Source organism: Rattus norvegicus, chromosome 3, assembly GCF_021556685.1.
Source record: "Rattus norvegicus strain SHRSP/BbbUtx chromosome 3, alternate assembly SHRSP_T2T, whole genome shotgun sequence".
Classification (NCBI taxonomy): Eukaryota; Metazoa; Chordata; class Mammalia; order Rodentia; family Muridae; genus Rattus; species Rattus norvegicus.
In genome coordinates this window covers 105,920,761-105,947,724 of record NC_141536.1, presented here as the reverse complement: position 1 = coordinate 105,947,724, position 26,964 = coordinate 105,920,761, and the positions used below count along the sequence as shown (strand labels likewise).

Sequence of the window (26,964 nt, the reverse complement as noted above, 5' to 3'; positions counted from 1 at the left end):
AGTAATAGGAACTACAAAGAGAAAGGTGGGCGTGAGGAAAATAATAGCTTGTGGTAAGTATTGGATGGGGTAACAGTTTTAGTCTGATTTGCCAGACTAGTCTCTCAGCCCCTCTATTTCCTCACCTGTAAAGTAGAGATTGTGATGACACTGCTTCTGTAGAGTTTTTGTGAATAAAGGATACATTAAAACATGTTACAATATGCCTCACATGTCAAAAAAGAGCAGTGATGGCTATTTTTACTATCAATGTGGTAATAGTGCTTTGCAACTTCCCAGTAAATTTCAGGTCTTTTTGTTGCATGACTTTTTCTGGGGAAATATGAAGAAATATGCTTATCCCAGTTAGGGTACCGAGGACTGGTCAACCATTTAGTTTAGTTGGAGTTACTTAAAGGTACATGGGCAACTTAAAGATAGACTACCACCAAAGAAAAGCCACGCCCTCCCCTACCCCACCCCCAGTTGTTAACTATATATCCTTCACAGCAACGGGGTCTCCTGCACACTGCTTAGGTAGCCACAGCAGTAGCTGCCTCTTCCCTCACTCATGTGCTTGCTGCCTTATAATTTCTTCCTACCTTTCACAAAGGAACAAGTCACAATGGTTTAGTCTTGTGACAGTCTCAAGCTAATAAATACAGTAAGGGAATTTCATGCATAGAGTACAGAGTTCCACAATAGTAAGTGTACTTTGTTTCACCCAAAGTGGTAGATGTGGATAGGTATCTTAATTAGAATATTAACCTCAGGGGTCTGAGTCATATTCACGGGCATTAATCAAAGCAGGGGAGAAGGAGATATAGTTAGCTCTTTTGCAGCATTGTGGGACAGTGATTTAAAGTCCAGGCAGAACTGTTCTTGGAATCAGGTTCTTCCCTGGTACAATAACGATGCTGTTTGCAGCTTGCCCATCAGTGCATGAAGGAGGTGCGCCGCGCTGCTTTGCAAGCACAGAAAAATTGTAAGGAGACCCTGCCTCGTGCCCGGCGCTTAACCAAGGAGATGCTTCTGTACTGGAAGAAGTATGAGAAGGTGGAGAAGGAGCACCGCAAACGAGCGGAGAAGGAAGCTTTGGAGCAGCGGAAGTTGGATGAGGAAATGCGGGAGGTGGGGCAAAAGCTTACATATTTTTGTTGTTGTTGTTGTTTGTTTTGGTTTTGGGGTTTTTTTTGTTTGTTTGTTTTTCTTGGTCTGGTGTGGTTTTGCTTTTTGAAACAGGGTTTCTATATGTAGTCTGGCTATCCTAGAACTTACTCTGTAAACCAGGAAAGCCTTGAACTCACAAAGATCCGCCTGCCTTTGCCTCCTGAGTGCTGTGACTAAAGCATGTGCCACCACTGCCAGGCAGAAGCATACAAATTCTAAAATCTGTAGTACCAAAGCACTAAAGTTTGTTGCTTTGCGTCTTTGAGGTAGTAGCTCTGGCTTTCCTGGAACTGGCAATATAAACCAGGTTATCCTCAAACTCCCAGGTGCGCTTGCCTCTGCCTCCTGAGTTTCTAGCCCTTTTCTGTATTCTTTCTTTGTTTTAATTTTTTTCTCATTTTATTTTATGTGGGTGGATGTTTTTCCTCTATGTATATGTGCACCACACACATGCATGCATGCATGCATGCAAAGGCCAGAAAAGGACAATGGATTCCCTGGAACTGGAGTTCCAGGCTGTGTTACATAGGGACAGTGAGCAATTCAGTTTTCTGAGACCTATCTACTTTTCCATCTACCATTTTAAACTGTAGCCATTACTATTGATGAATGGGATGTCTCTCAACTGAGCTAGGCTTTGTATGTCTAATAGTAGAGAATAAGTAATTGTCTGACATAGGTAAAGCAGGTGGAATGAATGAAGGAAAGGTAGGTCAAGAAAAGGAGAGAGTTGGGATCAGAGGATGTGGTTTCAGATATAACCTGAGTCTTTTTCAGAGTAGAGTTTTGGAGCCTTTTCTGGTCACTTAGTCATCCTTTTCTCTTTTTACTCCCTTTCTTCTTTTTATCCTTCCTCCTTTCTGTTCCCTTTTCTTTCTTTTGAATTTATGTTTTTGTGTATTTATGTGTTATTTATTAGCAATAGTTGCCTTTTTAAAAGTAAAAATGTCTTGAATTATATGGAGGCTTTTATTAAGATTTGCTAAATTCTGTTGACTACATATAATTTATAACTTGGATGTTCTTACCGTCTTCAATTTCCCCCTACTTTAGGCCAAGAGGCAACAGCGAAAACTCAACTTCTTAATCACTCAGACAGAGTTGTATGCTCATTTCATGAGTCGAAAACGTGATATGGGCCATGATGGAATCCAGGAAGAAATTTTAAGGAAACTAGAAGATAGTTCTACCCAGAGACAAATCGACATTGGTGGAGGAGTGGTGGTTAACATCACCCAGGAAGACTATGGTAAGTCTTGGGTCAGGAAGTAGAGGAAGCAGTTAGCCTTCATTTTTCCAGTCAGAGTTGTGTATGTTAAAATTCTTGGACTGGAGAGATGGTTTAGTGGTTAAAAGGACTGACTGCTCTTCCACAGGTCCCAAGTTCAGTTTACAGCAACCACATAGTGGGTCACAACCATCAGTAATGGGATCTGGTGCCCTCTTCCAGTGTGTCTGAAGACAGCTATAGTGTATTCATATACATACATACATACATACATACATACATACATACATACACACACACACACCTACATACATACATACATATATATATATATATATATATATGAATGTTTTTTTAAAAAAAGAAAGAAAACAAAACAAAATCCTAAAAAAGAAATCCTAAATAAAAAGAATTTAGAACTGTTTAGTTTTAGTGACTGTATACACAGTATCTCCTAAAATGGGGAGATAGAGTATTTGCTTAGCTGCATGAAGTCCTGGGCTTGATACTTATCATCACATAAACCAGGTGGTAGTGATCTCACACTTCAGAGGGTTAGGCAAAAGGATCAGAAGTCGGAAGTCATCTTCAGTTACATGCTAAGAGTATTTTTACAAGGTAGTAATTAAGATCGTGTTGACCTAGAAGTGCAGGAGAATGGAAATATTTCAGAGTATTTTGAGTGTTAGCACATGTATAGATTTCATTTGCTTTCTCTTCACATACATAAAATTTTGATCTGCATGTTGGTCTTGCCTATCCTGATAGTTGGTCTCAATTTATTAAGAAACCCTAGGCCTGAGAGATTATAAATCTTAATTCCCAGATGGGTTTTGTGTGCTGGCTTTCACTCTTGGAGTTAAGAGACATCCACAACTACTTCTAGGTTCTTCTACTTGTTTATTTTTGTTGTAGTTTTTTTGTTTTTTGTTTTTTTTTTAATTATTTTGAGATAGAGTCTCAGTCTGGCTGTCCTGGAGCTCACTGCATTAGACCAGTGGCCTGGAACCTACAGAAATCTGCTTGCCTCTTCCTCCCAAGTGCTGGGATTGAAGTTGTATGTCACCACGCCTTACTTTTTTCTAGATTCATGCCCATTCCTCGTCCTTTGTTAGCCTTAGGATAAATACAGTGGGAAACTGGGGATCCACTTATGTGTGGGATAAATCTTTGAAGACGGTAATAATACCAAGTGCAATAATCTACATGTTTTCTCTTTTCAGATAGTAACCATTTTAAAGCCCAGGCCCTGAAGAATGCTGAAAATGCTTACCATATTCACCAAGCTCGAGTAAGTCTTTAAGTGAAGAGGCAGGCTGGGCATGGTGGCCATATCTTTGATCTCAGCACTCACAAGCAGTCAGGAAGGCAGAGTCAGGTAGAGCTCTATGAGTTTCAGGCTAGCTTGGTGTATAAGATCAGTTCTACACCAGCTGAGGATACATAGTGAGATGCAGCTCAAAAAAAAAAAAAAAAAAAAAAAAAAAAAAAGGCAGGGGAAAGAAAGGAAAGGCATATTGTAGTTGTCTTGGGAAATGTGCTAGCTTCTTTCTTGTATGTTCTTTCTTTATTCTTACTTTATTTTAGTCTCTGTTCATTGTTTTCAGTTGAATTCACTGGCTAGTGTGTGTGACACTCTATGTGTAGGGTGAAGGCTTTCTGTGTACACATGGGTGAGTGTGTGTGAGAGACTCCGACTATATATAGGGTAAAAGCTTTCCTTACTTCAGTCACAGATGGTTATTGCCACCATGTGGATGCTGGGAATTGAACTAGGTGCTCTGGAAGAACAGCCAGTGCTGTTACCCACTGAGCCCCGTCTTGCTTCAGAATAGTTCTAAGAGCTTGGGATGGCAGAATTGCAAGCGTTCACTTGTATAGAATTTCTATTATTATTAATGTTGAGAGGTTTAGAGTTGAGCCTCAAACTGGTTTTTGTTGTTTTGTATCCTCTTGACTAATCATGGGTTGTTTAATGAAAAAGATTGTCAAGAGTCTTATGCCTTGAGAAAACTAAGTAACTGCTTTTGTTCACTCAAGCAGTAATTTGTCCTGTTATTTCTGAGCTAGTCAATTTTTTTAAATTATTTTTATCCTGTGTGCATGAGTGTTTTGCTTGCAAGTATATGTTTGCAAAATGTGTGTGATTGGTGTCTACAGAGGCCAGAAGAATGTGCCAGGTCCCCTGGAACTGGAGTAAGGTAGTTTGTGAGCTATCGTGTATGTGCTGGGAACTGAATCCAGGTCCTCTACAAAATAGCCAGTGCTCTTCTTAATCATTTCTCTAGCTCTTGAGCCAGTGATCTTTAATAAAATTAATTAGAAACTGCAGTTGGGTTGAAATGAGTGAAGCCAATGCAGTTCAGTGTACAGCAGAGGAGCCCTCTGTTACTTTCTCAGGCTTAGGAGTAGACACTGCCAGGTGTGGTGGTATGCACCTTTAATCCAAGCACTTGTACTATAGAGGAATTCTCAGGCCAGTCTGGTCTATTTACCGAGTTCCAGGACAGCCAGAGCTAAGTGGAAAGACCCTGTCTCAAAATACCAAACAAACAAACAAACAAACAAACAGAATAGACCCAAATTTCACCTTGACACAATTTCTTCAATTAACTTAAGCCAGTTTTGCTTTTAGTATTTACTAGGCATGTTTATATTTTACAAAGCATCGACTTTGATAATGACAGTTTCTATTCAAGTAGATCATGTACTTTAATTATGGTCAGCATAATCTCTTATATACTCAAACTCTTGTTATCAAAACTTGTAACAAAAATTTCTAATTAGTGAGTAATGTAGCTTAGTATGTTAATAAAAACATTTTAATATAATTGTTACATTAACTCAATAAGATAGTAGAAACTTCTTTTTTTTTTTTTTTTTTTTTTTTGGTTCTTTTTTTCGGAGCTGGGGACCGAACCCAGGGCCTTGCGCTTCCTAGGCAAGCGCTCTACCACTGAGCTAAATCCCCAACCCCGAAACTTCTATTTTTTATTATAGTGTAAAATATGTTAATGAATTTTGCCTTTTTTATTATTAAGTTTCTTGACATATTTTATTTTTCAGACAAGGTCATTTGATGAAGATGCAAAGGAAAGTCGGGCAGCTGCTCTTAGGGCAGCAGACAAGTCTGGCTCTGGGTTTGGAGAGAGTTATAGCTTAGCGAATCCATCTATCCGGGCCGGTGAGGATATTCCACAACCCACTATTTTCAATGGCAAGTTGAAAGGTTACCAGCTGAAAGGCATGAACTGGTTAGCAAATCTATATGAACAGGTAAATTTTAGAACTATGCCAAGCCTATTCTTTTTATTATCTGTTTTTCTTTTGATTAATGTAATTGTGAAGCGAGTTTATCTTTAGCTTTTTTTTTTTTTTTTTAAGATTTACTTCTTATTTTTATTTTGTCTGTATAAATGTTTGCCTGTATTGTATGTAACTACACTACAGGCATGCAGTCTGCATGGTGGTCAAAGAAGGCATCAGATCCCTAGAACCAAAGTTAGAGCTGGGTGTGAGCCATGTGGGCCTGGGAACTGAACTTGCATCCTCTGCAAGAGCAGTGAGTGCCTTTAACCGCTGAGCCACCTCTCCATTTCAGACTTCATTGTCATGGTGGAGTCAGAAAGGTAACCATATGTCTAACTGCGATTCTGTGTGTAGCCAGTGTAAGGTATGCTTTCGGTTGTCTTGGTAAACTGCATTATTTGCTTGATATGTGCTACGTTAGGTGAAGAACTGGCCTTAGTCTTGCTCTAATATATCATGAATCACACATATAACTGTAGTGTTGGCAAAAGAAACCATTGCAGTAGTGATTAATGAGTAGTCTTGGTACTGAGTATCTCTCCAATCAATCTTGGTTGATTTGGTCTACCATCTTTGTTAGCTCCTTTGGCATGAAGTGAAATGAATTCTGTGTGTGCAGTCAGGTGCTGACCATACATCCCTCACTTCCTGTATTTCAGGGTATTAATGGAATTCTTGCTGATGAAATGGGTCTTGGTAAAACTGTACAGAGCATTGCCCTCCTGGCCCATCTGGCTGAGGTGAGTAGATAGATTTGTCATCTGAATTTAGGCTTCTCCTCTTCAATTCTCTTTCAAGATAGGGTTTCTCTGTGTAGCTTTGGCTATCTCAGACCTCACTGTATAGATGTGGCTGGGCTCCAACCCAGAGATCTGCCTGCCTTTTTCTCTCAAGTACTGGAATTCAAGGCCTATATCACCACTGACAATGAACCACTTAAAAGCAGTGTTACTTGTGGTAGTGTATCAAAGTAGCAGAACTCCTCCTCCTCCTCTTCTTCCTCTTCTTCCTCTTCTTCCTCTCCTTCTCTTCCTCCTTTTTTTTCTTTTTAATTGAGACAGGTTTTAGTTAGGTATAACTGTAGCTGTCCTGGAACTCATTCTGTAGAGCAGGGTGGCCTGAACTTAGAGACTCACCTGCCTCTGCCTCCTAAGTGCTGGGATTAAAGGACTGAACTGCTGCCACCGCCATTGCCTGGCAGATTTTATGAAAATTAAATGAATTAAATGTGAAAATGTGTAATATACACTGAAAAATTAACATTCTTCTAATTTAATAGCAGTGAAATTGTAGAATAGTAGAAAATAATAAAGTGAATCAGTATGCTGTACACATTTTAGGAATGAAGTCACGAGAGTTATTGCTTAGTACTTACCTCCCTGGTGTGTCTTTATTATACTTACATTGCTTTTCGTTGAATCCATATGTGTAGACACTTGGGAGATAGGTACAGTTTCTCTTATTAAAGTGATTCCTATTTTTAAACTTCTCTTGTCATTAATTTATTATTTAGGATTAAATAGCTTCAGTTTTCCTACAGCTGGCTGACCTCATTTTCTGTTGCAGAGAGAAAACATTTGGGGACCTTTCTTAATAATCTCACCTGCTTCTACACTTAATAATTGGCACCAGGAGTTTACAAGATTTGTTCCTAAATTTAAGGTAAAGTTGCTCTTGTTCTTTAAGATAAGCTTTCTGTCGCTTCTTTTGCCACCTTACTGATTGACTCCTGATGCTGTAATAAACACTGTGACTGAAAGCACGGGCAGAAAGGGCTCATTTCAGCTCACAGATTTATATCCCATCATTTAAAGAATTCTGATCAGGAATCTGAAGGCAGGAAATGTGCCTTGTTCTCATGTTTTGCTCAGCCTGCTTTACTCACTCAGGTGAAGGAAGGTGTGTCACTGCCCCCTGCAGGATGGGGCCTCCCACATCAATCAACACAATAATGTACAGACTTGCTTAGAAAAGACTAATCTCACTTTTTTTTTTTTTTTTAAGATTTATTTATTTATTTTAGGTCTATGAGTACACTGTAGCTGTCAGACACACCAGAAGAGAGTATGTGGTTGCTGGGTTGATCTCAGAACCTCTGGAAGAGCAGTGTTCCTAACCGCTGTGCCATCTCTCCAACCCAATCTTGTTAATTTTGAGATAGGGTCTCTGTATGTAACCTTGGCTATCTTAGAGCTCTCTATGTAGACTGGGCTAGCCTTGAACTCAGAGAGATCCACTGGTCCCTGCCTCTGGAAGGCTGTGATTAGAAGCATGTGCTACTACAACTTGGTATATAGCCCAATATTATGGAGGCATTTTCTCATTTTCTCATTCTCCTCTTCTCTGTCTCCAGATTGCTGGGGTGAAAAATGTATATCTCACTTTTTATTTTTATTTTTAAATGTGCAGTGTACACAGTTATGTGTGGGTAGTTGGATCTTTGGAACTGGAGTTACAGGTGCTTGTGCTCCACAAGAGCGGTAGGTACTCTGAACTACTGAGTCATCGCTTCAGCCTCCATGTTTTTTTTTCCTTTGATACAGTCTTATGTGTCATAGGTTGTCCTCAAACTTGTTATATAGCCAGTGTTTCTAAGTATGCCACCACACAAGGTTTATGTGGTTTTAGGAATCGATCACAGAGCTTCGTGCATGCTAGACTATCACTCTACAAAGTGAACTACTTACCCAGTCCCTTTTATCTGTATTTGATTTATTTTCTTCTCTTTTAGAGACAGAATTATACTCTACCCCGAGTACTCCAGGAGGCTGTCTTAGAATCTTCTATGTAGTCCAGGCTGACTCTGAACTTGTGTAGGCAGTCAGCCTCCTTCAATTTCTAACTGATAGGATTCTAGGTGAAACATGACATCTAGCTGTTTTGTTTTGTTGAGACATAGTCTGGTGTAACTTGGGCTGGCTTTGAACTTGCTGAATGACTGGGGATGACTTTGAACTCCTGATCTTCTTGCCTCAACCTGCCAAGTGCTGAAAGTATGAGTCATCATTCCCAGCTGCCTTACAATCCTTTCTTAGAAAAATTACTTATGACAGTAATAAGGGGGCCTATACATCTTTATTCAGTTTAAGTTATTTGTAGTGTTTTCCATATGAATTGATGATCAAGGTGAGATGATAGAAATAGCTATCTTGTTTCAAAGTAGATTTTGCTAAATTTTATATTGTATTTTAGTCTATTCATAATAATTCATTTTTCTTAATACTCTAAAGTTAGTCTTAGCTCAGCTTATAATGGCTACATAGATAGTGCAAAAATTGATTTAACTAATTCAGAGAGGAGAAAATGAGATTGACTGGACTAGAGATACTGTCCAGTTGATAGACTGCTTGGTTGCTATAAATGAAACCACAGATTTGATCCCTAACACCTAGCACTTCATAAAACTGGTGCTGGCCCATTTCCTGGCACGTGGAAGGTGGAAGCAGAAGGACCTAAGGCTGGGGGCATCCTCAGCTATAGAGTAGGTCTCAGGCCAGCATGAAGCCCTGCTTCAAAAGATCAGGAAGTGTTGTATCAGCTTAGGTATGATGTAGACTAGACACTTGTAAATAGTTTTTGTGTTGAACACGTTGGCCCATAGCTATAATGTTGTTACATGTGATGCAGACTTAATTTCAGGTCTATAAGGATATGAGATTGGTTCAATTGAAATTTTCTCATGAAATTTTAGGCATATGAAAAATGGAAATAATTCTTTGGTCTTTCTTTTCAAATAATGGCTAGATACATGTTGAATACAATGTCAAAAAATAGTTCTTAATTTCTGTACAGCCACTGAAGCTTTGAGCTGCTCCTCCACTGGCCAATAGATGGCAGCATGGTGTTACTTTAAGGCAGCAGTTTCTCAATCTGTGTCAACCAGCCCTTTCAGAGTTCACATATCAGATATCCTGCATATCAGATATTTACATTATGATTCATAACAGCAGCAAAATACATTAAGAAGTGGCAATGAAAATACCTGTATTTTTGGTGGTCCCCACAATATGAAGAACTGTATTGAAGAGTTGTAGCATTAGGGAGGTTGAGAACCACTGCTCTCAGACTTCATCCAGATCTCTCCTTTCATTAATGCCTAGGGCTGAACGTTCATGCGCAATTTCAGTTTTCATCTTGTATATTTCTCTCTTGAATTTCATTTTAATGTTAGTATATGGGGTATAAAATAGAATCTGGTATCCTAGTCTTATGTGTGTCTGCTCTTGGATTTTCTATTTAACTTATATTATAAAAATACTCATACCATAAAAATGTATCATTTTCCCAAGAGAGTGTATATACCTGTCATCTCAGCACTCAGGATGTTGAAGCAGAGGATTGCCACAAGTTTGAGGCCATCCTGATTTATGTAGCAAATTTCCTGGCCAATCAGGACTACTTAGCAAAATTTTGTCTCAAAAACCCAGTCAAACCAAAAACATACCATTGTTCAGGGTTGGCAGGCTAGACCAAGAAGTGGAGGCACTGCCACCAAGTCTAGAGACTTGAATCAGTCCCTCGCACTCAGACGGCAGAAGGAGAGAGGTGAATTCTGCATGTTGTCCTTTGACTTGCCCCCTGTGCTGTGGCACATGAGTGTTCACACATGGATATATGCACATTCACATACATATGAAATAAGTTATTAAAATTCTGCTCTCGTAAAAATTTCAGTGTTTGGTTTAGTAGCTTTAAGTATTCATTGTGTTTTACAACTCTCACTGTTCTCATCCCTACTGTCTTGCCCTACCCTTAAACCTATGTCCACTAAGCAATAATTTATTTCCCTTTGCCTCTATCCTCTGGAAAATACAAATATTTATTTGCCAAATGCATCACATAATTGGACACCATGCAGTATATGACCTTACTTGCTTGGCTTCTTTCATTCAGCATAAAAATTCCAGGTTTCCACAATGTAACATATCAATGCTTCATTTTTTTTAATAGGTAAAAAACTCACTGTATATTTTATTTTGGTTCTTGCTCATCTGTTGATGGATTTTAGGGTGTTTTTCACCTTTTAGCTGCTCTCAGCCACAGAGTCATAAAGCATTCATGTATATTTTTGTTTGAATAACATGTCTTGTTTTCATTATTTTAAGGCATATGCCCAAACTGATTTACTGGGTCATACTGTATTTCTGGTCATTTAGAAACCTGTTTTTATGTGGTCTGTAAACTAAGATTAGATTGTACAGTTTGTTTTAAGTTACTGAATAAAACATACCTCATAGTACGCAACATGGGATTCAAATATGTGTCTTTTAGATATATATATATATATATTTATATCACTGTTCTCTAATCACACTATTCTGTTGATGTGTCATTAATTGATTTATAGTCTTAAAACAACTGAGTCGATTCCTCAGGGACCACATGTACTGCAAAGCTTAGAATCTACAAAGGGTTTGCTGAGCCCAGTACAGTTACTTCATTGTTTTTATTGCCATTTCTCTTAGGTTGTTGAAAATGTATTTACTTTCGTGTTAGATGAAGGTTCTACTCAGGGTTATGACTGAATCATATCAGACACAGATCTCTGATGCTGAGGTCTGGGAATTGAGTGAATTTGGTGTTGGTGTCTGAAAAATGTATATGGCTATGACTAGGACTTCTTCTCGTTACAACTTCTTTATTTTTTTTCATAAAATGTGATTTGCAGAGGTGTTTTTGTTTTCGTTTTTGTTTGAGACAGGGTTGCTCTGTAGCCCTGGCTGTTTTGGAACTCACTCTGTAGACCAGACGGCCCTGAAATCACAGAGATTTGCCTGCCTCTGCATCCCAAGTGCTGGGGTTAAAATTGTGGGCAACTACTGCCTGGCTCTTACTAGTTTCTTATTAAGTCATTCAGAATAACATTATTAATAATGCTTACAGTTTCTTCTCATGAACAAAATAATGTATTGATCTGTTTTCCAGGTGCTACCATATTGGGGAAATCCTCATGATAGAAAAGTTATCCGGAGATTCTGGAGTCAGGTAATTTCAGTCTCCTTCTCCCCTTCCTCTCCCTCCCCCTCCCCTTCCTCTCCCTTCCCCTCCCCCTCCTCCCCACGCTCTCGCTCTCTTGCTCTTCTCTCGGTCTACTGTTCTCTTTGGCTTGAGTAAATTCCTCATGCATACAAAATCTACAATACATTTTTGGATATGGGGCAAATAAAAGTGACCTATTTTCTTTAAAAAAAAATTAATGTGTATTTGCGTGGGCATATGTATAACAAATATATGCAGGATCCTTAAGAGGCTGGAGGGAAGGGTATTAGATCCCCTTTAACTGGAGTTACAAGTGATTTCTGCATCACTATGCAAGCTCTAAGTGAGCTATCTCTTCAGTCCTGCCTTCCCTTTTCTTTCATGACTGTAGATTATTTGATTGAAAATGCTTCAGGGGCTGGGGATTTAGCTCAGTGGTAGAGCGCTTACCTAGGAAGTGCAAGGCCCTGGGTTCGGTCCCCAGCTCCGGAAAAAAAAAAAAAAAAAAAAAAAAAACCAAAAAAAAAAAAAAAAGAAAATGCTTCAGAAACATTGGACATTTGCATTTTACCTCACTGCATCTTTCAGTCACATAGACGGAAGAACATCTATTCTTCTTCTTTTTAAAGGAGTGTTCATACTTTATTACCTTTTTTTTTTTTTTTTCATTCATTTATTATATATAAGTACACTGTAGCTGTCTTCAGACGCACCAGAAGAGGGCATCAGATCTCTTTACGGATGGTTGTGAACCACCATGTGGTTGCTGGGAATTGAACTCAGGACCTCTGGAAGAGCAGTTGGGTGCTCTTAACCGCTGAGCCATCTCTCCAGCCCACTTTATTACCTTTTTAAAGACAAGATCTCACTCTGTAGACCAGCCTGACCTCAAACCCAGAGATCCTTCTGCCTTTGTCTCTCCAGTGCGGGGATTAAAGATGGGTACCACAACTCCAGGCCTCCTTTATTACCTACTGGAGAGATGGCTCAGTGGGTTCTGAGCAAGCATGATAATGTACATTCAATCCCTGGAACTTACTCATACTTACATATGTACATAAAAAAATGGTTCTTGAAAACTTTGACGTACTATTTTTCCCTATTTTCTTCTTACGTTTGTAGAAGACCTTATATACTCAGGATGCTCCCTTCCATGTGGTCATCACTAGCTACCAGCTGGTGGTCCAGGATGTCAAGTATTTCCAGCGGGTCAAGTGGCAGTACATGGTACTGGATGAAGCTCAGGCACTGAAGAGTAGCTCCAGGTGATATGCACAACAGAAACCAGCCTCATGGGTGGCAGTCTTCATAAATCAGCAAGGGCCAGAATTTCAGAATGTGACATAGCATGGTCTATGCCTGAGCTATTTGCCTAGCCAGAATGGAGAAATTCTTTGTATTTTTTCTTTGAAACTCAAATATCATGCTTAGAATATTTTGATTTTTCCTCAATATTAATTTCCTCAGATAATGGTTATAACTTTTGTTGTTAACGAAAATTCTGTATAAGAAAGGATCTTGGCCTTTTCTTTGAGGGATGATTTTTATACAAGAACTCTGAGCAGCAAGTAGACTATTAACTCCATGAGTATTAGAGGTCATCTCTTTTTGGTCACTTTTCCTCCAGTCCTTGAATGGTTATTAGCCCTCAAGGAGTCTTTTTATTATAATAGTGCTTATGTATATAATGTGACTCGGTGCTGTTCTACATTGCATATGCTGTGTTTCTCATGTGAACCTGCAGGACTTTCTCTTAGAGGTTTGTGTAATGGGTAAATGAAATGTCCAATCCTAATGAGGACATTCATTCATGTTGTACTCTTTGAGAGACCACCTGCCTGTGGTTAAGAAAAGACTTCCTTTCACATCCACCCTTCCACATGTGATTTGCAGAAGCATAGAGTAAGACTTTTGACACTTTGTTTTTTTAGATATGTGCTTTCCAAATAGATGACTTTTTGATTTTGTTTTTGTTTTGTCTTTTTGAGACAGGATTTCACTGTGTAGGCATGTAGACATAGCTGTCCTAAACTCATTCTGTAGACCAGGCTGTCCTCAGACTCAGAGAAATTCACCTGCCTCTGAGTGTTGGGATTAAAGGCATATGCCACCACAACCTGACTGAGTTTAGGGTTTTTTGTTTGTTTGTTTGTTTTGATTATTTTGTTGTTGATGTTTTTCTTCCTTCTCTTCTTCCTCCTTCTCCCTTCCCTTTTCCTTTTCCATTTCCTTTCCCAAGATAAGAACAGTTGGAAACTGTAAAGGTCCCATCTTACCTATTTTTGGATTTTTTTCCCCTCTAAGCTATAATTCCAATGGTATTGATGAGTCTCACAATTCTGGGATTTTTATCTTCATTTTTGTTAAAGAATTTTTGATTGTGTGCATGATACAGTACGTAATTCTTAAATATATTTGGAGAGCATTTTTTAGAAATGTTGGGCCTTAGTATAATTACAGAAAGACATATTGCCAACATATAATTTATAACTTGTTTTCTTGAACAGTGTTCGTTGGAAGATTCTCTTACAATTCCAGTGTCGGAATCGGCTTTTGTTGACTGGAACCCCCATTCAGAATACCATGGCAGAGGTAGGTACTATTCAAGGTAATAGTGTATATCTTCGTAAGACACCTGTACCCACACTGGACTCCTACCATTTTAGACAAATAATATTCACCACGTAGCCGTATTAGACTGTAGCTTCCTAAGTGTCTTGTAGGCAGCATTCTTATTTCCTTACTGTTTATCAATTGTGTTTCTTTTTGTTTCCTTAATAAATATTGAGTACATTAGGAAATGTTTCCCATCTAATACAGATAACTTTTTACTCTAGAATTGGAAAATAATAGTCTCTAACCCCAAGGGCCTCAATTTTTTTCATTAGAATTCATCATAATAGGATTCAGAAAACTTTCTCTAAAAGAGAAAATAGTATTTTACATTTCATAGACAGTACATTTCACTGTTAACAACTGCTTGTTTTTGTTTATGCAGTATGGAAGCAGTCATAAGTAGAGTGTAATTGCATGGCTATGTTATGTTCCCATAAAACTTTATTCATGAAAACATAGGACCAACAAGAGAGCCTCATAAATGGTAATTGTCTAGCCCGTGCTCAAGGGCTCTTAGCGGCTATTCATACTACTGCAGACTGTGGTCAGCTGGGGAGTCAGCTGTGTGACTGTCATCTTTAGAACTATACTACAGAATCTCAGCAGTGCATGTACTTCTAAATTTACAGTTTGCAAATAATTGAGAAATCATTTTTTTGTTACATATTTGGGTTCATTGAGCAAGCATGTGTTTGGATTCATTTATCCTTTCTGTCTCATAAACACACATTCATTTGTTAATTCACTCCCCAAACCTTAATATGTAGTCATACAGTATCATTTTATGGCACCATATCTGTTTGATATTTTTCTTTTGTTTTAAGCTCTGGGCTCTGCTACATTTCATTATGCCAACACTATTTGATTCCCATGAAGAATTTAATGAATGGTTTTCCAAAGACATTGAAAGTCATGCTGAAAACAAATCTGCTATTGATGAGAGTAAGTATTGCTGTGCCTTTCCTCTTTTTGTGTGGAGTTTTAAGACTCTGTAACCCAGGTCTCACACTACAGCCCAGAATGGCTTGGGATTCACTATGTAGTGTGGCCTCAAACAGATATTTCCTGGTTCAGTTTTCCAAGAGCTGGAATTACTGGTAGGAGCCACCACACCTGGCTCTGAATTTTATTTTCCATCTATTAGTATGGGCAACTATGTACATTTTTTTCTGTGTGAAGAATTTCTCTTTCAGGATTCCTACAAGAGTTGAGGATAAAACTGTTATAAAGTAGTTAATATACTGTTAATGAAAAAGCTAGGGCTGGAGAGATGGCTCACTGGTTAAGAGCACTGACTGCTCTTCCAGAGGTCCTGAGTTCAATTCCCAGCAACCACATGGTGGCTCACAACCATCTGTAATGAGATCTGATGCCCTCTTCTGGTGTGTCTGAAGACAGCAACACAGTACTCATATACATAAAATAAATCTTTAAAAAAAAAAGTATCTAAATGCTCTTGTGTTAAAAAGAATAGAGCAGGGGTTGAGGATTTAGCTTAGTGGTAGAGCGCTTGCCTAGCAAGTGCAAGGCCCTGGGTTCGGTCCTCAGCTCTGGAAAAAAAAAAGAATAGAACACCACTCTAGACAGTCTAATCTAAGTGAGATATATAAAGCTTAATAAAAATACTTCATTTTGGTTTGTAGGCATTCTGTCTTAGGGTTTCCATTGCTGTGAGCAGACACCATGACCAAGGCAACTCTTACAAAGGACAACCTTTAATCGGGGCTGGCTTACAGTTTCAGAAATTTAGTTCATTATCATCATGGCGGGAGTGTGGCAGCGTGCAAGCAGACATGGTGCTAGAAGAGCTGAGAGTTCTACATCTTTCTCCTTAGGCAACAGAAGGAGAATGTCTTACTGGGTATAGCTTGAGTTTAGGAAACCTCAAAGCCCACCTACACAGTGCCTTACTTCTCCTACAAAACCATACCTACTCCAATAAGAGCATACCTCCAAGCATTGGAACACATGAAGTCTATGGGGCCAAACCTATTCAAACCACCACATTACCATGGAAACATCCCATGAAAATTATATTCATAGGGAAATTATATATAACAGGTCATAGTTTTTTATTTTTGTTTTTCTTATTAAAAAAAGTCAAATATCAGAGAGGTTATCTCTTATTTTCATTTATATTAGGATTTAAATTTTTTTCTTTTAATTTTTCTAATTGTTGGATGGGAAGGTATATACTACAGTGAGCTTGTGGAGGCTATAGGGCAATTATGGAGTTGTTCTCTTCTTTGTTTTTACCCCTATGTGGGTTTTGGGGAACTTAGACTTAGGTCACTAGGCTTGTTTGGTAAGGATCTTCATCTATTGAACCATTTCATCTGCCCTAGGATTTGTTTCTTTTGCAAACATTTTTAACCTTGTTTGTCAATAGCTTTGTATAGACATAACTTGACATCTACTAGTTATAAGAAAAATTAAGTAGGGTCTGGAAAGATGGCTCATTGGTTAAGAGCCCCAGCTGCTCCTCAAGAGGATTTGTGTTCAATTCCCAGAATGCACTTGTAGCCACTAGTTGTCTTTAACTCCACTTGAGATATGACACTCTTTCCTGACCACATTAAACACTACATATATACATGGTGCTCAGACATGCATACAGCCAAACACCTATACACAGTAAAATAAATAAATTCTATATGTATAATTTTGGGGAAACAGTGTCCCAGTTAGCTTTCTGTTGCTGTGGAAAAACTTCGTGATCAAAAGTAGTTGGGGGAGGACAGGGGTTTACATGGGTTATACGTCCCAGTTGTAGGCCATCATAGATCTCAGAAGAGGAGCAGAAGCAGAAAGTTTGAAGCAGAAACTGAAATATAGACCTGGAGAAACACTGCTTTCTGACTTGCTTTCATGGGTTGTTTAGCCGCCTTCTTGTTTTACCCAGGACTACTACCCAGGGTGGCACTGTCCACAGTGGGCTGGGGATTCCTTAATCAATTAGTAATCCAGAAAAAGCAGCCATGTGTAGTGGTGTATGTCTTTAATCTCAGAACTCAGGAGGCAGAGGAGGCAGGTGGATCTCTAAATTTAAGGCCAAGCTGATCCATAGAGGGAGTTCCAGCATACCCAGAGCTACACAGTGAGGCCCTGTTTCAAAAGAAAAGAAAAGAAAAAAGAAAAGAAAAGAAAAGAAAATGTCCTCACATTCCAGTCTTGATGGGAAAGAATTCCTTAGTTGGAGTTCTCTCTCCCCAGGAGATGCTACTTTATTTCAGGTTGATAAAAACTACATAGTACACACTGGAAGTTCCTTTTAGCTTTGAGTTGATCTTGATGCAATCTCCCAAATTTCTAAAAATGTGTTTTAATGTAAACAGTCTATGTAAGATGCTTGTTTTTCTACTTTGGACCTAGTTTATTCTTTTAGCAAATCATCGAGCTCAGTGGCATTTGGAGGGTGTTGGAGAGAGGAAGCTAATGTTTGTTTTGACTGTCTTCAATCAGTATATAGTGCATTATTTGTGGACTTCCTGTTTCAGATCAACTCTCTCGATTGCACATGATCTTGAAGCCATTTATGCTGAGAAGAATCAAAAAAGATGTAGAAAATGAATTGTCTGACAAGGTAAGAAATAAAATCTTACTGAGTTTGAACCTTAGTAGATACTAACTTAAACTTTGTAGGATATTTCCTTGATACATATTTAGTTGAAGGATAATTAGTTTGATAAAGAAGATCTTTGAGGGCTGGAGAGTTGGCTCAGCAGTTAAGAGCTCTGGCTGCACTCTTCCAGAGGTCCTGAGTTCAATTTCCAGCAACCACATGGTGGCTCACAATCATCTCTAATGGGATGTGATGCCCTCTTTGGTGTGTCTGATGACAGGTACAGTGTACTCATATACACTAAATAAGTAATATTTTTTAAAAAAGATCTTCGAATTTGAACAGTCATAGGGGACCTAACCAAGGCAAAGTAACATTTTTTTCCTTTTGTTAACAACTCTCCTCCTGCTGGTTTTGTTTTATATTTATACAGGGTCTTAACACTGTAAGCTAGGCTAGCCTGGAACTCATGTAGTATAGGATGACCAAACTCTGAATGATCTTCCTGCCTGTTGAGATTATAGGTGTGAGCCATCATGCCTGGCCATACAAATGGAGAGTTTGAAACATTGCAAAAATAGAATAATACAATAACTCCACTTGTGCACATATTACAGCATAAGTCATTATTAGCTCGTGCCCATCCCTAATTCATGTATTCTGAAACAAATAGTTTCACGCAGATCTCTCTATGGTTTTATTTTCATTTGAAACAAGATCTCACTGTGTAGACCAGGCTGAAGCTGGGCCCAAAGCATGGAGCATTTCTTGCTTTTGCAGAACTCCACATACTGGGATTAAATCATGCACTATCATGCCCTATAGATTTGGTCTTTTTAAAAGTCAGGTATCATCTTTGAGCAAATGAATAATACTGTTAACCAATTTAGTGCATTGTAGAAAAAAAATCCCTCTTTCTTTCTCCTTGATATACCACATGGTGCTTGTTGTACACTAAGAGTCCTTTCACAGTTGGCATGTAAGATGTAGGTGTGAGTATGTTTGGAGAGTACTGTGAAGAATGATGGTTTCACCTAAAATGTTTTGTTTAAAAAAAATTTTTTTTTTTTTTTAGATTGAGATTCTAATGTACTGCCAATTGACCAGCCGACAAAAGCTCTTATATCAGGCACTAAAGAATAAAATTTCCATTGAGGACTTATTGCAGTCTTCGATGGGCTCTACACAACAAGCACAGAACACCACCAGCAGCCTCATGAATTTAGTCATGCAATTCAGGAAGGTAAGACTTAGTCACTTGCTTTGATGATGTTTTTATTGACCTGTTTCGTGGAAAGGACCCTAGGCTTGATTCCAAATAGACCACTGGAGATGAAAATGGGAAGGTAAATATTCAGGAAGTTAAGCATTCAGCAATGGTGTCCGCAAATGACAATGTTGTCTTACCATTTCTCTTCATAGGTGTGTAATCACCCAGAGTTATTCGAACGGCAAGAAACGTGGTCTCCATTTCATATTTCCCTAAAGCCATATGAAATTTCAAAGTTTATCTATCGTCATGGACAGATCAGGGTCTTCAACCATTCACGAGATAGGTGAGCAAATAATTAACATCTGGTGATGATGAGTGTTTTTGTAATTTGGCTGAGTGGGCACATTTATTTTTAGTAGCCCTAGAGATTGAACTCAAGGTCTCATGCTTATAAAGTGAATGGTCTACTACAGAGCTTTATCCCTAGTGCAGTAGGTAAATTTATGATTCATATGATGAATATATGAGTGTCCAATAAAGAGATATTTAATAAATGGTGAACAACTATTCAGGGTGCTTATGGGGGGAGTTGGAATGCTACTAATGCTCCCATTAGATGGCCTTAAGCACCTTAGCCATTTCCATTACCTACCTGTATAGGTGTGTATTTGCACCAAAAGTCAACAGGTAAAATACTAAAATGCCTTTGTATACTAAAGTGACTTAGAGTCACACTTACTGCAGAACTGAGTCTATTACTTTTTATAAATTTACTCTCTCTGCTTAAAAATGTTGAAATAATCACTTAGCTAATGTGCTTCTGGAATCTAGACTTTCTGTTGTGCTCTTAAATGAATATCTGTATGCCAGCTTTTCAGAGCTATGGACTTTGAAAGTTCAAAGCTTTGTTACAAAATTATTCATCAATGTGACTCAATGAAGCTAAAATTGAAGATTATTTAACAGATTTGAACACGAGAAAATAACCAGAGTTGTGCTTTTGTTTAGTTTAGGATTGATAATGTGTGGAATAATGAGAGATTTACATTATTGTAACGATTCTGAACTTTCTGACAATTGTTTCATGATTTGCATGGTTACATGACAAAGAACTTTTTATGTGTAGAAATAGTCTTAAAAGATTTTTCTTATTTTGGAGCCTCCAGCTTAGCTAACTTTCCAATATTTTTATTTCCCTTGAGAGTTACTTTAATTACTTGTTTTACAGGTGGTTGAAGGTTCTTCTTTCTCCATTTGCACCAGACTATATCCAGCAGTCTCTCTTCCATAGAAAAGGTAGGTGTTTTGATCTTTGTTAGGAAGGTGTATCTGGGATTTACCAGGGTTTTGCCTGTAGACAGATTTTGTTTTGAACTAGTAATGGTTTGGAGTTTTATTTTGATTAAAATAAGGTTGATAAATTAGTGACTAGGGAGGTGGCTTAGAATGGAACATTAGCATTTGCTACACTAATGTGAGGACTGGAGTTCAAATCTCTGCAACCCAGGTAAGTGCTGCCTGTGGTAGCCCTCTGTAAACCTGCACATGGTGGCAGAAACAGGATCCCTAAGGGTCAGTATTGTTCTTTGATTTTCCAGGTATTAATGAAGGAAGCTGTTTTTCTTTCCTTCGATTTATTGATGTCTCGCCAGCAGAAATGGCAAACCTCATGCTTCAGGGACTTTTGGCCAGGTGAGAAGTTTGCTTACTGTTTGATAGAAGAGCATTGGGAATAGACAGGGACAAAATGTGATAAATGTGAAGTTAGATATTTAGTATTACATCATTTGGGCCTTTTTCCCCCATTAGTAATTTTTTATGAACTAGGAATGATGGTGATACATACCTGTAATCTAAGCACTGGGGAGGCTGAGGCGAGAGTATTGGGTGTTGGAAGCAGGTTACGCTGCATGAGACCTTGTCCCACCCACCAATAAAAAAGAATTATGGGCTGCAGAGATGGCTCAGCGGTTAAGAGCACTGACTGCTCTAAAGAGGTCCTGATTCCAATTCCCAGCAACCACATGGTGGCTCACAACCATCTGTAATGGGATCTGATGCCCACTTCTGGTGTGTCTGAAGACAGTGACAGTGTACTTATATAGAATAGATAAATAAAAAGAATTACTTTTATTTTTCTATTTGTGTTTGTATATAGGTATTTGTAGATATGTTTGCTATTACATCAAGCATTCTGGGAAATTTAGTTCTGTACTTTTGTTTTCAAAATGGCTTTCACTGATTTTATTATATTTGTAAATTTATTTTTAACTCTTTAAAAAATGTTAACTGGTGTTTTGCCTGCATGTATGTCTGTGTGAGGGTTTTATAGACAGGCGTGAATTGCCAAGAAATGAGGATGCTGGGAATGGAACTTGAGTCCTCTGAGTGAGCAGTCAGTGCTCTTACCTGCTGAGCCATCTCTCCAGCCCTCATTATGGTGCTTTTAATGTAATAGATAACTCATTAGGAATTATTGTCTCCCCGATAAGATGGTTTGTATGCTAAGAGTTATTGAAATAGAGATGTGTTTTGAATATTTTTGTATTTGCTTACTTTTTGTTGTAACTTCATAAAGCATTTTATTTTAAAAACAAATGTCAAGAAATATATAGAGTGAAAGTATGAAATGGCCTTTTCTGAATGTTGGAAGGAATTGTTCCAAAATGCTTAATATCTATGATAATGAGATAGATCCTTGTTGTGAGCTACCAAAGTTCCCAGGAGCACTGAGAATGCACATTTCTGTTTGTTTCAGGTGGTTAGCTCTTTTCCTATCTCTGAAAGCCTCCTACAGGCTCCATCAGCTGCGCTCTTGGGGAGAGCCAGATGGGGAGAGTCATCAGAGATATCTGAGAAATAAGGATTTTCTTCTTGGAGTTGATTTTCCACTTTCCTTCCCCAACCTTTGCAGCTGCCCTTTGTTAAAGGTAAGCCACTCTCTGTGCATAGATGTCCTCAAGTACCCCTGAGGAGCCTGTGCTGTGTACTGAGTTACAGTCTACCATGTGTATGCTTTCCAGTTTAAATGCTCTGTATATAACTCTGCTGTGGTGAACAACCGCTTGGCTTGCTTTCTTTATATTATTCCTTTATTTTTATCTTATATGTTGGGAGTTTTGCCTGCATGTGTCTGAAGTGTAGAAGGCTGGAGCAAGAGGACTACAAGTTCAGAGGCAGCTTGGACAATTTAGTGAGACCCAGTCTTCAAATAAAAAATAAAAATAGGCCTGTAGCTGTTGTAGTAGCTTGCCGTTTGCCCATTTTTTATTTTGGTTAGGATTTATTTGCTTGAGTTCCATGTGTAAATTCACAAAAATGTATGTAGCATATTATGTCTGAGGGCTTTGAAATTTGCCCATGGCTTTCAGGCAAGAATGTGCTAGCTGTTCATAATGGCACATACCAAATCCCAGTATTGTGCAGGTGGAGACAAGAGTTCAAGTCCAGGGGTTGGGGATTTGGCTCAGCGGTAGAGCGCTTGCCTAGCAAGCACAAGGCCCTGGGTTCGGTCCCCAGCTCCGAAAAAAAGAGTAGGGGAAAAAAAAAATGAGTTCAAGTCCATCCTTTGATGCATAATGCTTGAGGCCAGCCTATGCTACCCTGTCTCAATAAAGAAAATAAAAGTTAAATCAGTGTTTGATAAGTATGTACATGTATAGCAAAAATTGCATGTACAGACTTATAGAAGAAAATGTTCACCATCCCTTTATATGTAGTCTTCCTTTATTTTCTTCTTGTCCTCTTCCCCACCCTCTCCTTGTCATTCCTCTTCCTTCTGGTAGGTGTATGTGTAAGGCAGATCCAGATTAAGTGGGAGAGGTTGTTTGTAATGTGCTTATGACAAGTGGGTTCAGTGGAAAGGGGGCTTGCTCCTAAGCCTGAGAAACTGAGTTGAATCTCAAGAATCTGAGTATAATCCTCAGATGATGGGAGGAAACAACTAGACTCACCAAGTTGTGCAACACTCACACACATTGCAGAAAAGAAAGCTGGAGGACAGTTGAATGTCAACTTCTGGTCTACACCTACCCACATATATATATAAAACAAAAATGCATGCATTCACGTAGATAAGAATAATAAAAACAGTTTCTTATGTAATACAGATTTCAGATATATATTCAGTATAGGGTAAAACCAATTTTACTCTTAGGCTTTGTGGGGAGAGTCAGAGGAAGAAACTCCATATGGTCAATATTTATTTATGCCCACGGGGAAAAAGTAAAAGGTAACTGTGTGTTCAGCTATGAATGTAAGCTCTGTTGGTGTGTGTCCTCAGAGCTGTTTGGTAGGCGGTAATGTGTACTGGAGAATTTTTAAAAGTCTTTATTTAAAGCTGAAAACTATAAGAAATACCCTATTTTGAGATGGAATCATTTTTAAGCTATATCCAATTAAAGACCTGGTCAGAAATGATGATTGTCAAAAATTAAGTATCCTTATTAATTGCCATTTAACACTGTCTTTAGCAACAAATGTCATGGTATTAGCTATATTAGCTATAGCATGTTCATCTGTCTGTCTGTCTGTCTGTCTAGGATTTTTTTTTTTTTTTTTTTTTTTTTTTTTTTTTTGCGTAGTAGTGCTGGCTGTCTTAGAACTCACCTTTTAGACCAGGCTAGCCTCAAACTCAATGCTTGACCCTGTCTCCCGAGTGCTGGAATTAAAGGAGTGTGCCACCATGTCTGGCTTTATTTGGTAAATTTTTTAAATTGCAAAATCTAAAACTGCCCCGGTTTCTCTGAACCACTTAGCTTAAAAGAATTGAGTATGTAAGGCTTTTAACAGGGCTACAGAGACTGTACAGGCACTCGCTGGGAAACCTGAGGACCTGAGTTCTAGCTCCAGAACCAACAACTGCAGATTCCTGCAAGACATCTACTCATACATGGTGGCCCATGTTGCCTACACATATGTTTACACTAAATACAAACACTTGCGCATACACACACACACACACACACACAGAGAGACATTGTAAAAGACAAGATATAACTTTTGCCAGGTTTAGTAGCATATGCTTCTTTTTTTTTTTTTTTGGTTCGGAGCTGGGGACCGAACCCAGGGCCTTGCGCTTCCTAGGCAAGCGCTCTACCACTGAGCTAAATCCCCGACCCCGTGGCATATGCTTTTAATCTCAGTATTTGGGGGGCAGAGGCAGGTGGATCTCTGAGTTGAGACTAACCAGGTCTACAGAGAGAGTTATAGGATAGGGCTATACAGAGAAACCATATCTTGAAAAACAAAAACAATATAGATAGATAGATATAGATAGATAGATGTGTGCATTTATTATTTCCACTGCTAGGTAGATTTTTTTTTTCTGGAAAGGGACTGATGATGTTTCCGTTCATTTTGTTGTTTTGGTTTTTTTTGGTGGGGGGCTTATTTGTGTGTTTCTTTGTTTGCTTGTTTTTCGATTCATGGTTTCTCTGTGTACCCCTGGCACTTTTGGAACTCAGTCTGTAGACCAGAGTGGCCTTAAACTCCGAGATTCACCTGCCTCTGCCTCCCAAGTGCTGGCCGATATATATATATATATATATATATATTTTTTTTTTTTTTTTGGTTCTTTTTTTCGGAGCTGGGGACCGAACCCAGGGCCTTGCGCTTCCTAGGCAAGCGCTCTACCACTGAGCTAAATCCCCAACCCCACCAGCCCGATATTTTATTGATTCCTTTTGATGTGTTTTGACATCCTGTTATTTAAAAGGTTTTATTTTATTTTGTGTGTGTTCTTGCCTGCATGTGCCACATGGAGGCGAGAAGAGGGCAAAACTCACATACACAAATGCAGGCAAAAGCAAGTACACACGCAGGCAGGCAGGCAGGCAGGCCTGAACCCATGTCCTCTGGAAGACTGGAGTAGCTGGTGCGATCTCTCCAGCTCCTTTTATCACCTTCTTAATAATAACTACATTGTTGGAAGGAAGAAGTTCGAGAAAATGTTCATTCTCTTATGTATTTATAGTCTGTAAATATAATCAATTTCTGCTGAGCTTTACTGTATGAGAATACTGAAAATAAAGATAGCTTAAAGATAGTGTAACTGTTGTTAAGATGCCCTAAGTATTCAAACGCCATTAGCTTAGTTGTTGAGTTACTTCAGTTACCTATGCAGAGATGGTCTTCATGCCAGTGCTATCCCAACTACCAGTCCTGAACTACTCCTGAAATGAGCAGGATAGGCCCCTGGTCTCCTCCAATCCCAGGAGCGTAAGAGGACTTACTACTATTGTCAGCAGTACACTTCTGAGAAATCAGGAAAACAGCAAACAATACAAATCAACCATGGCTTCATTTTTAGTCCTTGTCTCTACAGTAGTTAAACTTCTGAGGTAGTGTACCTAACTTGTCAGTGTTCATTAGTAAAGGGTGACAGCTGTATAATCTTCATATCAATCATTCAGGTGATAGTAGATACAAATGTAAAGGGACAAAACTTTAGTGCAGAGACCAGCTTGCAAAAGAACAGTTGATATTAAAAGATTAGAAGTACTTGGTGGGTGTTGCAAAGACCTCAACATCTATAGAAAAGACAAAGCACGTCAGAACTGCATGGGACTAGGCTTGTCAAAGCCCCATGGGTACCTTTGTGACTAGAAACCACTGAAGATGGGGTTGGGGATTTAGCTCAGTGGTAGAGCGCTTGCTAGGCCCTGGGTTCGGTCCCCAGCTCCGAAAAAAAGAACCAAAAAAAAAAAAAAAAAAAAAAAAAAAAGAAAGAAACCACTGAAGATGCTGGTGAATGTGGTGGTGTCCACCTCCAATCCTGTTCTTAGGGGCCTCAATTGTGAGTACTATAGATGGAACCCATCCTAGAACATGAGTGAGACTTGTGCACACACAGGCCAACCTGTGCAGGCAGTCAACCTCCACTTAAAAATAGCTACGTCTTTTCATGGCTGTATTCAGAACATGATGAGTGAGTGGCTCATGAAAGCAGATAATGATGTGTATGTTCTATTGCACAGGAAGGGAATTTCTTACAATGATGATCCTGATAACTCAGAAGCTTTAGTCTATAAAATAGGCTCCCGTGCATGAATGAGCAAAGACCGCCTGAAGTGTTTAACCATTGTGATCCTGCTCCTTGTTTTTATGATGTTAAATCAGTGCACGAGTTGTCTTGTAGATGATCTTCATCCAAATTGCTATTTAGATTACCAGCCGGTACTGAAAAATTAGTACAAGTAAACGACAGAATCAAGAATGAAGATCCAGGGTTGGGGATTTAGCTCAGTGGAAGAGTGCTTGCCTAGGAAGCGCAAGGCCCTGGGTTCGGTCCCCAGCTCCAAAAAAAAGAACCAAAAAAAAAAACAAAAAAAAAAAAAAAAAAAAAAAAAAGAAATGACACTTGCAGGTTGGAGAGATGACTCAGAAGTTAAGAGCACTGACTGCTTTTCCAAAGGTCCTGAGTTCAATTCCCAGCAACCACGTGGTGACTCACAACCATCTATAATGGAATCTGATGCCCTCTTCTGGTGTGTCTGAAGATAGCTACAGTGTACTTATTACAAATAAAGTAAAATAAAATAAAAAAGAAATGACACTTGTTTCTGTATTCTAATAAAACCACGTTTTGAAATCAGTGGGGCCTCAACTACATATTGCTTGCTTGGTTCTAATAAATGGTTGTTTAGATAAAGTTCTTCAAGTTGAATAGTATGTGACTTATTAACAATAATTGTCCTTTCACTATTTTTTTGTTTGTTTTTTTGTTTTTTAGTCTCTTGTTTTCAGCAGCCACTGTAAAGCAGTGAGTGGCTACTCAGACCAGGTTGTCCATCAACGGAGATCAGCTACCTCCTCACTTCGTTGCTGCCTCCTCACTGAGCTGCCATCCTTTTTGTGTGTGGCCAGTCCACGAGTAAGTGCCACAGGAGGGAAGAAATGAAATAGACT

At 38.8% G+C, this 26,964-nt stretch overlaps 1 protein-coding gene across 2 annotated transcripts in view; it reads left to right on the top strand.

Annotated features, from left to right (window-relative positions):
• Window positions 1–26,964, top strand: part of Ino80 (INO80 complex ATPase subunit) — a 95,791-nt gene that overhangs the window by 26,982 nt on the left and 41,845 nt on the right. The window contains 17 exon segments of one of the 2 annotated variants that reach the window (NM_001261404.2): window positions 907–1,110; window positions 2,203–2,398; window positions 3,601–3,668; window positions 5,444–5,653; window positions 6,346–6,426; window positions 7,253–7,348; window positions 11,612–11,671; window positions 12,788–12,930; window positions 14,173–14,257; window positions 15,106–15,223; window positions 17,779–17,864; window positions 18,919–19,086; window positions 19,266–19,399; window positions 20,285–20,352; window positions 20,655–20,748; window positions 21,815–21,986; window positions 26,789–26,929. In NM_001261404.2, coding sequence (NP_001248333.1) covers window positions 907–1,110; window positions 2,203–2,398; window positions 3,601–3,668; window positions 5,444–5,653; window positions 6,346–6,426; window positions 7,253–7,348; window positions 11,612–11,671; window positions 12,788–12,930; window positions 14,173–14,257; window positions 15,106–15,223; window positions 17,779–17,864; window positions 18,919–19,086; window positions 19,266–19,399; window positions 20,285–20,352; window positions 20,655–20,748; window positions 21,815–21,986; window positions 26,789–26,929 — 2,124 coding nt within the window. 2 annotated transcript variants of the gene reach the window in all.